The 17,097-nt window shown below is 35.3% G+C and overlaps 1 protein-coding gene across 1 annotated transcript; it reads left to right on the top strand.

The window, feature by feature from the left end:
* Window positions 1-214: 214 nt before the first annotated feature.
* Window positions 215-16,815, top strand: LOC145669703 (uncharacterized). Its single transcript, XM_081737998.1, has 4 exons — window positions 215-769; window positions 6,820-6,992; window positions 13,733-13,872; window positions 16,467-16,815. Exons 1-3 carry the CDS (start codon window positions 454-456, stop codon window positions 13,829-13,831), a joined length of 588 nt encoding a protein of 195 aa, XP_081594124.1. The 5' UTR covers window positions 215-453; the 3' UTR covers window positions 13,832-13,872; window positions 16,467-16,815.
* Window positions 16,816-17,097: the final 282 nt, after the last annotated feature.

Genomic DNA, 17,097 nt, shown 5'->3' with positions numbered 1-17,097 from the left:
TGAGAGAGAAAATATTTTGGAAGCAATACTAAAAATGTTTTACATACATGATATAGAAAACAAAATAGGTTCCAAATTGACTCTCCATAGGACGTTTAGTCTTGGAGCCACTTTTCATACCGATTTGCGTTAAGGCAACGCAAAAGTAGTGTTTCATTTGGCCGGCTTAGAAGTCACGCAGAGGTTGGTATAGTTCTGTTCACGACATAAAATGTATGCTGTGATATTTTCAGTTGAAACATGGGCTGATCCTGAAATACGAATTTAATTATTAGTGGAGATTGAGATACAATATAAAGGAATGTTCCTTGCCGGCCTGGCATCATTGGAATTTTCGTATGTTTCTCGTGCGTGTGTATTTTTTCAAATTTTAAAAATTTTATTCTGAGTTTTATGCAGGATTTATACTGTACCAATTATTATCCGGCGAAGTAAAGTACAGGAAAATAATGTATGAAGCTTAAATACTATCACGTTAAGTTGTGTGAAGCGAAGAGTTATCTAAAAGAAGGAATCATGTATTCTCTGACTTCTGATACGAGATCTATAGGGAAGTTAATGGATCGATTCAGAAGCTATGTAGATACTGAAAATACTTTTCCGAATGGACCTATAGCCACAAAGCTAAATTTTGACGACACATTCGACCTCTTAAATACAAGGAAAGGGGAAGTGATGGCCAAAGACAATTACAGAAAAAGAAAAAGGAAGAACCATCAGCAGAGGAAGGTAGATATCGACGTTGGAGATATTTTCGATAAAGTATCTTGTGAGCATAAAGTGTAAAGTTATTGTAAACTGAAATGAGTGTGCAATGAGTCTGAGAAAGCAAACTATAGATTAGTCTATTCCGTGCAGTTTTACTATCCGGATCCATAGTGTATGCAGTAGTAGGAGTAGCAGTAGAAAGGTTAGAAGCTCCCCCACCCAGGGATTCGTTGGGTTCTGTTCTCAACATAAAATGGGCAAATTAAACACTTTCCAAAATTTTTCTGTACATTTTACAATGTGTGGATCCGTATAGTAAAACTGCACCGTCTTTTCTGTTCTAATTTAAGGTTCCTGATTGTAAGGGCCAGGCTTGGGTAATAAAATGCGGGGTCAGTTACATAAGGCGAGAATAAAATTAATCGTAATGTACAGAATAAATCTGGGATATAGTATACAACAGGTCCTCATCATTTCCCGAGGACTCAGGAAGTTCAGTATTTTACGGATTATTCATTGAGGACCTAGCAACTTGAAAATGGGGTAACAAAGCGATTTTCATTTACTTATCGACTGAAACTTGTACATGACATACCACCATTTCTATACGTGGTGCAAGAGTTTGAACTATCCTCGAGTACGGTGCACTTTATGTGCGCCTCTGTAGTGCCCTTGTACTTTATATTTCACTGTGTGTGTGGGGGGGGGGAGAAGGGACTTGAACGTATATTGCATGTCTTGTGCTCGTGGATAGTTCTTACTGTGGCATTACGTACAAACGTGATGGTATTTCATGTAGAAGTTGTAATAGCACACATAAGAAACGCCGATCACGGTGTACTCATACTGCATATTCCAGTGTGAGCACAACATGATCTGGGTTTCTTATGTGTTCTATTACCACTTGTACATGACATACCACCATTTCTGTACGTGGTGCAAGAGTAAGAACTATCCTCGAGTACGGAACACGATGAGGAGCTGTTGTATACTATTACCTAAATCTGCTTAACACTGAAAGATCTGGTAAATTTCTTTTTTTTTTGGGGGGGGGGATAAACTAACCCAAAGTAGAGATGAGTTGTCAGAATACAGCAGCAGTAATGTATTAACGTATACTGCGCTATTCTATTTTAGGTCAGATACTGCCAATATTTATGTTAACTTCTTTAATCGGAAAATTCACTGTTTACTATCTTAGAGAGTATTTTCAAAGTGAAGAGCTACATTTCTCGAAGCAGATTCAGTCTAGGAAGGCTTTAGCTTTGTGCGAGTGTCGTAGAGTTCGGATATACACCATGCTACAGTTCAAAATGACCCGTGCTATGTGGGAACTAGCAAGCACTAGTGCTGTCTGAATCAGAACGGTAAAGGTAGAGGAGGCAGCAAAGTGTAGGTGCGACTGCGAGTAAAGAGTGATATTGAAAAATAGAACAATTTACATATTTCTCCTGTACATTTTAATGGTTTATTCTCGCATATAAGAAGCAATTAAGAAGTTGTCTTTTACTGAAACATTGCCTTCATAACTTGAGTTCATGGTGGCTTCTTTGTGCAGTATGTAAATACAAGCGTATACTTTGAATCAGGGTGGATTGATTTAAATCAGTCTGATTTAAATCAAGATTTAAATCACTTGATTTTTTAAATAAAAATCGTTGATTTAAATCAAATTCCGAAATAATTTAAAGTGGAAATAAGTAAAGTCCCGTTTCTGTTCTGTTATTCCGATTTTATGGAAGATGATAATCATAATACAATGAGACTCAAATGTACAGTATGTACAGCTTTGAAAACAAGTGTCTTGCAGAGGATGATTAGGGAAAATCCCGTTTTGAACGGGTAACAGGGCAATCCTGTTCTCTTCGTAACATAGGGTTTATATTGTAAATCGTTAGCTATTCCAACGGGGAAATCACCATCGACATTTAAGACGAAGATTCTTTTGTGTGTGCGTCTATATATTTGTTCCCAGATAATACGGCGTATTTAGAAGTGTCCTATCCCTCTCCGATTTTTTTTTTTTTTTGTTTTGTTTTGTTTAGACTTTATAACTTTAAGCAAAAATTATGTATTTCGTGCCGCAAGCTAGTTACAATTTCCTTTGAAATATGCCCCTGCCAAATATCAGTGACTTTTGAGGAAAAAAGTGTCACTTTAATAAGCGTTGCTGTACTTTTTCCTTAACGCTTAAACTTTTAAATTATATCACCTATTTTTAGGTGATAGGATAAAATCTTTATTATTCGATTAAAAAAGTACCAATAAAGCTTTTTACTTTGTTTTTTCAAGATTGAAGGAATTGTAGAGCACGTTACATATGCTTTCACTTATCTCTGCGACGAGACATAGGATGTGAGGACGTCATAAATTAAAAAAAAAAGATTTTTTTGTGTCTATTTTTATTATTTTTTGGCGGGCCTACATTTTGCATTCAGAATACTGAAATTCTGCACACTCGTTCAGTGCACCCTTAGTATTTTTCAGATGATTTCAGATCTCTGCGTGAAAACAGGGGGGTCCAGAGGGGCGAAAATGTAAAAAAAAATAAATAAATAAATAAAAAGGATATTTTTAACAAAAAATAGCTTTCTTCGCGATTTACCCGCCTAAGATGGAGATATATGAATGGTACCATCTGAAAGGCTGTTCTGTTCCGAAGAGAATGATGTACGAACCATGATCTTAGGATAAATAGGGATGTTTCAGTAAACTGTTACCTGAGATCATGTTTTATACGGAAATTTGGGGTATTCGGGGATATTATTTTTCGCGTTCTTACTTTTGTATCTAGAAGTTTGAAATTTTGGACACTCATTCACTTCACCCCTTAGTATTTTTCAGATTTGTTTCAGATTGTTGCCTTTAAACACAGGCGGTACAGAGGGGTAAAAAGTAAAAAAAAAAAAAAAAAAGGGGATATTTCTTAACAGAAAATCCGTTTTTTCGTGATTTTCCAGCCCCAGATAGCCTACACGATGGACACATTTGAATGGTACCGTTTGAAACTGTTTTATTCTAGGATAAATAAGATGTCTGAGGAAATTTTTATATTACACCCGTGTCATCTGGGGTATGGTGAGGATGTTCTTAGCTCATTGTTAAATATTTTTCCCGCCCTTATTATTCAAGATAGAAGCTTGAAATTTTATACACATTTAGTACACCCTTAGTATTTAACAGTTGATTTTGAGATCTGTGCGTTAACACAAGGGAGTCCAGAGGGGATCAAAATTTGAAAAAAAAAAAATCCCGACATCTCTCAAAATTTTCAGCTTCAGGGACATGATAGGGAAAATGTGAGTGTTACCGTTTTAAAGGCTGTTCTATTCTGAAGAGAATGAGGTATGAACCATCATCCTAGGATAAATAGGGATGATGCTTGACTAAAAGTCTATAATTTACCAAAAAAAAAAAAAAGCCATAATTTAAAGCTAAGAAGCATTGTTTGGGATTGATATAGGTTAATGATTGGGGATTAATTCAAAACTCAACCCCAATACTTTAACTTAAATGGCATAATTGGCATTTAATACTAATTTGTAATGCTTTTTCTTCAGTTCGCGAGTTGTATTATACGAGGAGAAAGATTTGATTTAAATCAAAAAAATCGATTTAAATCAAAAAATTCATCAAAAATGATTTTTTTTTTAAAAATCATGATTTTTTCCACCCGCTTTGAATTACGTTTTAAAACTTACACGTCAGATTACGATTTTCATCTGATTATTTCATCCATATTCACATTCCTTATATTTTGATTACTTATATACATTCTTGAACAGAGTCAAATTTTAACTTTCCGGGATGAGTGCTGTAGTAATTTATGGCAGAACGAGCGGATGTATTTTTTGTAACAGTAGAGGTTATACAACTTGATTTTAATTTGTATTGTAATGTATTTGTTTTAGTTTACATTTACGTGGGAATGTACTGTTTTAGGTCCGTAGAGATTTGCAAAATTTACAAAAGGAGTACTACTTTTATTTCAGGAGAGCAGTGTATAATTAACAGGGTTGGCTGGTTTAAACCAGCTGGTTTTTTTAAAAAAAAACAACTGGTTTAAACCAAAAAAAAATTAGAAAAAAAAATGAAAAATGCTTTAAATCGTGTGAACTTCATGGTGACGTTTCCACATATCAAATCATCCGCATTACTTTTATCTACTTTCCACCCTTTAATCAAGGGGTCCCGTGTTTAATTCTCGGTCGAACCACAACCCATCTTTCAAGTGTAAACCAAGTAGCGATTCGAGGTGTCCCTCTAAGCAGGAGTCCTCTCCGTGATAAACTTGGTATTTCATAAGGATGTTAAGCCTAAACATACGAAATGAAACCAAATGATATATTTCTACTTGAATGAATGCCTGTTGTTTTATAAAGAAGCCAAGGTTGCTTAAATATATTGATAGAAATTGCCCAATTTATCAAGTGCCTACATAGCTTCCAACATCAGCTTGGATTTGACTTGGTTTTAATTTTATTGAATGATATATACATACCAAATTTGTAATTTAATACCTCAATTTTAGCGTAGTGATTATGATCCGTTGACCTTAAAATTTTACATGCAGATACATGTAAAGTAATAACAGGATTTTCCTAATGGCTAAGGCGGGAGTTTCCCGATTTATATATAATTCTAGGTATAATGTTTTTACTTGTGTAACTGTTTGTCTTTTTGTCCTTCTGAAATTACTCTTGACAATTGTATTAACAAGTAGGACCATGTAAAGATCAGTACCACGTATTTTTATCAGAAGTCCTTCGTGAGTGAGTCGGCAATCGCATTTGTGACCAATTAGTCCCGGTTTCGTGTCCAAATAGACAATTTCTCTTGGATGTAAGTCGAGAAGCGGTTTGGATTCCGCTTTAAGCTTGTGATCCCTTCCAGCATAACCTTGTTGTTGCATAATAACACCAAGGGGAAACAAACTAATTTCTGTCCATATTTAATATGAATACATAGAGTAAATTATTTAAACCAAAAAACTGGTTTAAACAAACAAACAAAAAAAAAAGTTTAAACCTTCCCCCCCCCAAAAAGTTTTTTTTCAATAAAAACCATGGTTTTGGCCAACCCTGGTAATTAATAACAATATATGATGATTTTAGTCTTTACGTAATCATTAGCTTACGCGCATACACACCCTCGCTGACGCACTTATTCCTTACGGACGCAACTTCACGCTGCCCCATTCCTTGTTGCGCTCCTGTTATGTAGCTGACTCGGTTATGTAGCATTTGTAGTTTTTAGTGGCAACCACATACCCATGTTGGTTGGTGTTTATATCAACCGTTTCAATGGCATTCCTTTGAACGCATATTTACACCCGTAACATGTAAGCCTTTCTAAAGTGTCTTTCGCCCAGTAATATAACTCTTCCCGTAGGAAATACTTTAGTTGCTGAGACTGAATTTACTGATCAAAGATTTGAAATGTAATGAATTTGAGTATGTGGAGCTAGGACAGTACTTTATACTTTTACTTGTTATCTGGCGTATATTGTCTTTCACTTTGAGTTCTGTTACTATGCTGAATAAAATTAACAAGTCAAAATACAGATATAGGCGTAGTAACAATGCAGAACGGGCTGTTCTTATATATATATATATATATATATATATATATATATATATATATATATATATATATATATATATAAGAAAGGGAATTTCCATAAGTGATGACAAGTTATTGTTGTGTTTGATCTAGTTACGCATCGTGGTTTTAGTTGTTAATTATAGAAACGAGCGTAGCGAATCTTCTACAATTCGACTCGATCGGCATTTGTTTATTTGTTTTTCGTTTGTTCTGTTAATTATCGTAAAAGTTAAAATGAAAACGCTGCGTGTGTCTTTCTTCAACTGGCGGAAATAATTTTATTGCTTGGGGTTGTAAAACTTCAAATGAAACGTTTGTTTTATATCTTAACGCTTATGCCATATAGTCTAAAGAAGACGTGGGGATCACGGTGGTTCATTTGTAGAATGCTTACTTCTGGTGCGTTGGGTAAGCAGGTCACAATACTTCCTTGAGAATTCTTACATATTTATATAGAAAGCAAATTTAGGGAAATGATAATATTTATTTTTATTATTATATTTTCAGTTTTAGCTGAAAGGTTAGAAACAGCGGAAATGGAACTAGCTAGTTGTCATGCGAGGAACAAAGTGCTGGAATGCAACATGAGGGATCTTAAGACGTCGAAAGAAGAAATGGAATGTAAGCTGAAGCAAGAAAGACAAGCTCTAAAAATAGAAAGGGATCATGATAAAGAAAAGGTGAGTGAACTATGTATGTTCAGATAACGTTCCATAGTTATACTCTTTATGCTAAACGAGATGGATGAAGAATGAACGTAAATAATTAAGAAATTACATTTTTGTACTCTCCCGGAGGGAATCGAACGTGAGACTCGTGCCCGAAATGCACACACACTAGTAACTAGATCAGCGGACAGTACTATGTATTTTCAGATTACGATATTCATTTCTTCTTTTTGTATTAGAACAAGTGTAATGTGTCAGTTAATTACGTTACACAGACACAGTTTATTCAACTGAGTGTGAAATTGGGAAGTGGAGGGACTGTAGGCACGGTATTAAATAGTAGATCTCTCAATGCACCTAGTTCGATCCTAGAGTATGAGAGTTTATGATGGACAACGTGATGAGCGTGAGTTTTCTTTTCCCTCCACATTTTCTTTTCACCAATTCTTTCATCAGCATCCCTAGTTCGATCCTAGGCTGTGCGAGTTTATGAACAACGTGATGAGCGTGAGCCGCAGCTTGAGGCGTGAGCGTGAGCTTTGGCTAAAAGTGTAATAATTGGGTTCTTTCTTTACCAAAGTTTTACATTTAATTAACATAATAATGCCGAGTGAGCCTTAGCGAGTGCAGACGGGTTAGTGCCCCGCAGGGCACGTTGTTTTCTGTTTTTATTACAGCTAAATGGGAAGACGTTCCTGTGTTCTAGAAGATTGCTGCCTTCTTGGTTATGTCACTAACCGTATGTCTTGGTTATGTCAGTAAACAATATAACTTTCTCCACGTTTCTTTATAATAGTATATATCAGGGTTGGCAAAAACCATGGTTTTTATTGAAAAAAAAAACTGGTTTTTGGTTTAAACCAGGTTTGTTTGGTTTAAATAATTTGCTCTATATATTCATATCATATATGGACAGAAATAAGTTTTTTTTTTCATCCTGATGTTATTATGCAACAACCGGGTTATGCTGGAAGGAGTCACATAAGCTTAAAGCGGAATAAAAACCGCTTCTCGAGTTACATCCGAGAGAAATTGTCCTCCATTTGAACTCGGAACCAGGACTAATTGGCCACAAATGCGATACGTCTGCCGACTCACTCACGAAGGAATCCTGATAAAAATACGTTGAACTGATCTTTACATTCTTCTTGATATAATTGTCGAGAGTAATTTCGGAAGAGCAAAAAGATAAACAGTTGCACAAGTAAAACTATTATAGAGAATTACATATGGACAATTTCTAAGTACTACGGAGTACAGAACTACCTTAGTTCAAGTTAGTTAACAATGACTTTTATTGGTTCAAATTAAAGAAATACAACGACTTAATTTGCATATCAGTAAGAAAAGTGAATAAAGATACGAATTATTTGAGTCCACTTTGGCTCAGACTCATTTATACATAAATAAATACCAAAAATAGTTCTGATTTCACTAAATACCTCTCGTGGGGTCTGTATGACCCCCCCCCCCACACACACACAAAGTACGGCATTTCGAAGTATTTTATCAATAGTAAACATTGAAACGAAACAATATTTAGAATTTTTCTTTGATTGCAATTACATAACAATAATAACAACTACAAAAAAATCACAAACATTTATAAACTTAAAAAAAAATTGCTTTTGTAGTATAATCTTTTTGAGTAATGAATGGGGAATTCAGGTCTGAATATAACACGAATAATATATGGGAGTGAAACGTGATAACCCACAAATGTGTGTTCATCAAGATTTTACAAACAGTTACACTTTTACGAACATTTTTCGTTTTTTGGTTTAAACCAGCCAACCCTGGTATATATATAGGGTGTAAAAAAATTTAAAGCATCAAACCTACAGAGGTGATTTGTCACATCAGAGCAAAGGAATAGTTCATATGGGCCTGTGGTAAAAAGTCCATACTTTCGAAGCTATAGACTGTCGAAGACATAAGAAAATAAACTTTAAAAATCTATAGCTTCAGTGTGGGACCGAGCGCAGTCAAGGAAGACATTACTTAAGAACTAGTATGTGCCCTATTCAGATACCCATGTTTCAGAATTCTGCGGTGCTTGCGTATCAATGGACAGTTTATGAGCACTTCAACTTTTCTGAGTATTCCTCAACTGGCTCTATAAAAATTAATGTGTAAGTGCCGCAAGATTCTGAAATATGGATATTTGGATAGGGCACGTACTAGCTCTTAAGTAATGTGTTGACTCGACTGGGATCGGTCTCACAGTAGTGGAACTCTGGACCTCTAAATTTCCTTTTCGCACGTTTTCGGCAGCCTGTAACTATAGACGTTTGACCACGGGTTCATATGAATTTTTTTTTCTTTTCGTGTGCAGAGTAAGAATTAAATGATAATTTAGCTGCTGATAGTTGAATTTCGGTCAAAACTACGCTAGAAGTCGTGTAGCCGAATAGTAACCGAGTAGTACTCAGTGATACTACACTTTGCCTTTTCCTGGATTACTATAGTACGGAAGGTATAACGTCGTTGCTTTCCCGTGAAAAGTTGTAGTGACGTTTATGGGGAGTTGCCAGCTTGGTTACTCGTGGCTCGCTGAGCGCAGTGAATGGTGGCTGGTGATTTGCTATCCTCTTACCACACCCCCAGTGACGAGCAGGTCCAAGTGCGGGAAGCCAATGACGCTATACCTTCTGACCTTTAGTTACCAAGAAAATTGTCAAAAGGTGTTAACCAACTTACTTGGTTACATTAAGCAAAAGGAATAACAGCTGTACAGTTTTGCGGTAAAAATAGCCGTCTCGTCTTTGTAATTGCTCATTGCACTTAATTATTGCCGGTACTTGGGCTGTTATAGACAATTAGTTATTTTAACCCCTCTTCCTTGGTTGCAGGACTCAGTTATTCAGGATAAATTAACACGTCTCAATTGATCTTTCTTTTCGAGTATCGAAATGCTTATATAATATTAAATTAGCTGCAGTATGGGATATTTCGAAGTAAATTTTTCTGGTCACAGTATGAAACATCCTCAGATATGCTAGTTGTCATTGTCGTGTATGCGATGCACTAACCAATTAAAGTAGTGTATGCTAATTACGGCTCTCGATAAATATATTCATCTTTATTAAAAATTAGTTGCTATATAGATGTGTATGTAGTATATAAGCGAATTTTAAAGGGAAATGTAGACATAGTAACTCCCACAGGATTTTTTTACAGGGGGAAGTGGGCAAAATGACCGACATACAAGCAAAGACGCGGATACAAATACCTAGAACCACATAATATTTAATGTAAAAAAACAATTATTACAACTCACTGCTAACTTCACTAACTGTTGTGTGTGAATAAAAAAAAAAAAAATAGCATATTTTAATACTAATTAGGAAAATCCATTGCTAAAGCAAGTGCTCCCTGCAGCGGGCGGCTATGGTTACAGAATACAGTTTTAGTGTTATTGATACTTCGTAAGTGAAATCCTCATTTAGTTGGGCGAGGAATCTAGAATACAATAGTGCTATGATAAAGAAAAGAGTAAGTTTTTATATTTTAGGTATGTTTTGTATTTGTAACCTGTTCTTCTTTCAGCTATGGAGACAGATAGTTATAATTCTTGTTGTGGTATGTACACTCATGACAAAAATTATTGTCGCATGTCTATAAATATGTTGTAGGAATATAATTTGATAACGAATTCGTCCGGTATTTCTTATAATGTTAGTATGTGTATAATCGGGAAAGACGATGTATGTGGCAAATTTCATGTCAAAAGAGCAGTAAATAAGAACAATAAAACGAAAATAAAACTTTCTTGTCCATTTAGCAACATTTTGTTTTACTCATTCTAATTTTTGGGTATGTAATTCTTTTCTTCTGAAATTTACTACGAATATACATTTCCCGATTATACATGTAGTATCAGTATTAATAGTACCCTGCAAAATCATTATCAAATTATATTCTTACAAGACAGTTATAGATATGCGACAATCATTTTGGACATGAGTGTGCATAGGGATAAAATAAAATATATTTTATTATAGTTTGGTTTGCGCATGCGTATCTTTTGGTACATAAAATAACAAATGAACGTAAGTTTATCTCAAAAGTCGAAGTTTGCGTCGAGCACTTCCGGTTCGGATTTTAAAATTCTATTTTACGGTTGGTAAGACCTAGTTACGCACTTATCGAAAAAAAAATGTATTGCTTGTGTGTGCAACCGTCTTGTCGCAAAAAATTCGAGAAACCGTCAAATTTTCAAAAATCACCTTTCTCGAAATCACCATAATTTAAAATCGTGAAATGTTGGAGAATTGTTCAACTTTACATGAATAATAAACACACCAAATAGCATTGTCGACCAATCCTTCATGAATGAACTACAGCCTCTTGAAGTTAGCGAAGTTTTATTAACTTCAATATCACCGTTGGCAACACTGAAAACAATGAAAGTGCAACAATTTGATGATGTTTGTGGTTCACATTCATTAAATAAAGGATAAAAGTTTTTCCTGGCTCCTTTTTATTATTTTGATCAAAAAGGCTCTCTCAAATAATAAGATGAGCCTCCCCTTCTCCGTTTTCTTAAACCGATGTAACCTGAGGTGTAAATTACGATTACGAAACAAAGTTTCACTGATTTTTTCCACTCTGAAGTAATTATTTGCTTACTTAGTGTCTTCTTCGCTAATAGCATGTAACCATGGCAGATGCTCCAATAGGTGTAGGTGCACTCACAACTCGTAGCACGTTGTCGATAGTCACAAAACACTTATATTCTCTTCTGGAAACCTGTACCCTGTTGAAGGTGCATGTGGAAACAAAGAAAAAATAATGAAATGAAATCTTGGGAGTTTTACGTCCCACGTTTATGCCGGTTAGGCTAAAGGAGACAGTGATTATGAGAAATGAGTGAAATGGCGGAATGAAGAAAGTGGGAGGAAACGGGAGAACCCCGAAAAACCCACCAGCACGGTGTTTGTCCACCACAAAGTCCACACGGCGCGAGCTGGGATCGAATCAAGAACCCCAAGCACCGGAGGTGAACGCTCTACCACTGAGCCACCGCGCCTCCTGGAAACACAAAGAACACTGCAATTTCATGTAATATTTGATTTATTGATAATATTTCTGCTATGCATCACTGGTTATTATATATGTATGTAACAAAAGTTAATTTTTGCAAATTTCTTAAATCTACACTTTGAATTGCAGAAGTTCGATTTTGGGGAAAGCATGAAGTTAGTCCATAGTGACCCGTTACCGCCATAAAAGCCAAAGATGACTTCGGTAAATACCAGTTACCGGTCGCACACCTTTCCCCCCCCCTTTTTTTTTAATTGTCGAATTCGGTTTTTGGCAACAAGACGAGAGTAATACCCGGAGTTGGTACTTGCACTATACTCACGAATTTTTCTGCTGGTTTAATACTGTGAATCTGTTTTTCGTTTCCCGTGTTGCCACATTCTTATCCCCCCTCTCCCCAATACGTCGCAGGGACCCTTACCACGGCCGGTTTCACTGAAAAGCCACTGCTTTATCGGACCTGTCTGCATCTTGGACATCTGAAAGCAATTTTTAAAGTGGAATGCAGCACCATCAGAAATCACTGAAACGGTTTAGTAAATTGTAGACACTTATTTTCACGTACTCGAACCTTTTTCTATAACGCATATTTTCGCTTTTCTTCGAGTATTTTTAGAATCTTATTCATGGCTATGAGTACGAGCCGAATCGTGTGTTTTGTCATCGCTTATTATGGCAAAACTGTCAGTTGTTTCATAATAATATATCACTCCCGTAAAGGAGATTTGCTCGTTTCTCCAGTGATCACTCTGAACTTCCCTTTGCAGAATAACAGTCCAATTTAAGCGAAGTCCACATGCAGTAAAATAGAATTTTTATCTTGAAATTTTACACGGTGCTTTGCGGTAGCATTTTTTTCCACTTTCATTGTTGCAAACTGTGACTTCAAAGTTAACGAAAGTTCGCTAACTTAAAAAGGCTGTAGTTCATTCATGAAGCATTGGTCGAGAATGCTATTTGGTGTGTTTATTATTCATGTACAGTTGAACCATCTGACAAAATTTAAGAATTTGAAATTATGATGTTTTCGAGAAAATGACGATTTTGAAAATTTGACGATTTCTCGAATTTTTTGCGATAAATCGGTTGCACACAGAAGCGATACTTTTTTTGGGGGGGGGGGAGCGGGTAACTAGGTCTTACCAACCGTGAAAACAGAATTTAAAATTCGAACCGGAAGTGCTCGAAAAAAAGCATAAACTTCGACTTTTCACATAAACTTACGTTCATTTGTTAATTTATGTACTTAAAGATACGCATGCGCAAACCAAACTATAATAAAATATAGTTTATTCATATCCCTATGTGCATACCACAACAAGAATTGTAACTCTATATGTCTCCATTGCTGAATTGTGAGGCTCCGAATTTGACCATTTTCCGCGTTTTCTACAATTCATGAATTGTACTCCCCGTCCTTAATGGCCCATTACTTGGTGGGAATTTTTTTTCGACAAAAAAAAGCCCCTTAAAAACATGTCTAGTTCCTATTAAAAAAAAGTTTGAACGATATCTGAGATGGCGATGGGACAATTTTATTATTTATTTATTTATTTATTTTTGCCTCAATTGGAACTCAGATATCTAATTTAAGTTAAAAACAATGTACATTTCTCATTAATTTTAAGTTACTATAAAGATGTGACTTAAAATTTGTAAAATACTGTACATATTTTAATTTTTTGCATTTTCTTTTTCTATAATAGATTATTAAAACACATGGTACAAAACGTAAGAAATGTTTATTAAGCACTGACCTGTTCCGAGAGATCAGAAAAAATGATTACGAGCTGGTTTTGGAATGAACATAGCTGTTCTTTATGCTATGTATTGGGTAGTTCAGGAAGTGAGTATATATTGAATGTTTTATTATTATTATTCGATATGCCCATTAAACCATATAGTTGAGACTATTGTATTGATAGAAAGTTGAGACACTATAATATTAATAAATTTTCATAGAAATAGGCACTAACTATACATTTAAATAGGAAGAATGGGTCAAATAGAATTTACTGTAGGCAGCCAATGACACCCTAAAATAAACAAACTTCTGTTCTTTATAATATATCGAACGTAAAGGAACGACATTGGTTGATTTGGCGCTTTATTGATGCATTTCGAAGGAAAAAAGAGAAGCAGGACACGAGACAATGCTTCAAGAAGACGATCCGCCCAAGAAAAGAAGAAAATTCCCGACGAGAGCTCACGTCGTGGTTCGGATTCCACGTTAATCAGTAGGTTCACGTTTTGTATAGCCTCGCTGTTCACGGGACGTTAAACTCAAAATCAACTGAACTGAAAGAAGAAAATATATTCAAGCTGATAAAAGAATTCGCCGTACAGAATTTTGAAACTGTTGACATTGCAGAATAATGCTGGATTTGGCCCATAATTCCGTTATGGAATGTTAATGTCATGGTAATTGTAACATAAGACAAAGCAAATTATTCAATAGGTATATTAGATTGCACTGTTGTTTCCTTTCCAATTATCTGTGTTGCAAATACGTAGTAATAAGCAGTAATGCAGTGTAATGAATTGCTATGAAGTTATGAATATCCTTTACGTTAGAGATATTGTAAAGATAACTTCACAGAAGTTTACTTTGGGGTGTTGTAGGATACCTACAGCAAATTTTATTTTAGCCCAATTTAGATTCATGCTGAAAAAAATTTCTGCAGGTCATTGTCTCCGATTTTCCTGAAATTAGGATATATCATTATAAGAACAAAATAATTAGACCCATTTTTTTCTGCACTATACACACACACACACACACACACACAAAAAAAAAATATAACTAAATTAAGCATTTGTTGCAACTGAGACTTTCAGTGACTGTTTGCCATGGCATTTTAAAGAAAATGTGGATCAAATTTAACCTTTCCGAACTTCTTAATTTTACGTTGTGCAGTTATTTTTTGAGTTTTAGTGATATTATTGCCTATTTTTAAGGCTTTTAGTACGTAATCATCCGGTTTCTATTTTTGAAGTACATTATAACCCATTTAAGTAGATTAACCTATTTAGATATACGGCTTTGCGTCCAAACGTCTCGTGCCCAAACGTCCTGCTCCGGTATCACAGGGTGGTATAGGAGCAGAGGGCTGGTGTTATTTATCATCAGCCTTTAAGATATATCTATAAGTGAGCATAGTGAGAAGGATCACATATACTTCTACCTTATTAATTTATACAGTATGGCGCTAAATTCGGTGTACAAAAGCAGAGGGGTGATTCCTGAGAGTTAAAAAAAAAATCCAATAAACATAGGGCGGAAACTCCATTGTTTATGTGTTATAAGCTGCTGAAATCATGAAAAAATGAACTTTAAAGGTTCATAGCTCCAAAACTATGGGACCTACCTTGGTCCGGTCAAGACTTCCCTATCCAAAAATGCGTGTTTCAGAATCCTAAGGTGCTTCCACAACAATGTTTATAGAGGGAGTTTGACTATGGGCCTATGATATAAAGTACTCTCCAACTACCTCCATAAAAATTGTTGCGTGAGTACCTTAGGATTCTAAAACACGTATTTTTGGATAAAGCACATATTAGTTCCTAAGTGAAGTCTTGACCCGACTTTGGTAGGTCCCATAGTTTGATTTTTTCATGTTTTCGGCAGCCTATAACACGTGAACAATGGGCTTCTCGCCCTAAGATTATTGGAACTTTTGTTTGTTTTACTCTCAGGAAACACTCCTCTGCTTTTGTACGACGAATTTAGCGCCATACTGTAGGTATCGTTAAAAAAAATGTAAATATTAAGCTAGGCTTAATCTGCACTTTTTAAAAAAAGTTTATATCTCTATTACTTTATGGCAGGCATGCATATAGCGGAGTTGGGATTTGGGCACCAGAGTCCAGCGGGCAAGCTCTGTGTCGGTTTTCTACATTATTTATTTACAAATTCTGAACAAAAATTCAGAATAAATTAAATCTTTTAAAAGTTTTTTTTTCTTTTTAACTCTTTTTAAAGCGAGCTTATCTTCTTTATCTTTTAAGTCGAAGCAGGAAATATAAACCACCGAACGATTTCTGTGTATGAACTCTGTCAAACTCGTAACCCAGCTGAGTTACTTTCCTTCCTTCGCTCAGTAATACTCATGCATCTACAGTTTCCATTTTCATCCTAAGTTAAGTTTATTGTGTTCTGTAATATCATTATTTTAAGTTTGGATCATAGTTTCAATTCTATATTTACACTATAACTTTATTCAGCGTACCAAATTTGAGTGATAGTTATTAAGATATTTACTATATAACTTCCAAAAGTATAGGAAACAATGTTTTAGTATTTTGGATAGCTTGAGATAAGATAAAAAACCCGCATAAAACGCTTCGTTTGACTTAACCTTGATTCTGAGATATCTTTCGTTTTTAAATTTTGTCACATATGCTACAAATAGTAATTTTACAACAATTGGTTTATTTTAGGAGTCCACTGTGTTTGGAGGATATCAACCGAGATGATTTCAAGGTACGCCGCACACAGGTACTACATAGACGGTACCAAATTTGACCGTAAGTAAGGATGAATCCCAGAAAAAGGAAGAAAGTGTTGTGACTCACCTAGCATTTCAGTGTCTTCCTATGTGATAAACTATCATCAGCCTCCCATCATTAGCGCGCGGCTTGCTCAATTTGCAGATTCGACGAAAAACGTTTTATATATAGAGTGTTTGGCATAGAGACATTTAGTATATGAAGCCCAAAGTTCATAGCGTCAACATAACACCAATTTAAAAATATAGACTGAAGATCTAATTAATTCTTATTGACTGTGATTTTTTATTGGCGTAGCTCGCTTCGTGTGATGTGTATGGTACTCATTTAAGCTAATTTGCGGGTATATTATGCTCAGTTTTAATTTATGGCAGTTAAATCACACTTCAGATTCTAAAGTAATGTATAATATACCTATTTCGTATCGCTAAATATATTCTTAGATGAAGGTGAGAGAGAACTTTTCAAGAAATAGTTTAACTTATTTTGTGTGTGTTGAGGGGGGGGGGACGTAAGTAAACGCATGATTCTGGTGCTTGGTTTTCGGTGATTGGTACAGTCA

The sequence above is a fragment of the Thermobia domestica genome, chromosome 14 (genome assembly GCF_964235325.1).
Source record: "Thermobia domestica chromosome 14, izTheDome1.hap1.1, whole genome shotgun sequence".
Taxonomy (NCBI): Eukaryota; Metazoa; Arthropoda; class Insecta; order Zygentoma; family Lepismatidae; genus Thermobia; species Thermobia domestica.
The sequence above is the reverse complement of the archived record's forward strand: the minus strand, read 5'-3'. Positions and strand labels throughout refer to the sequence as shown.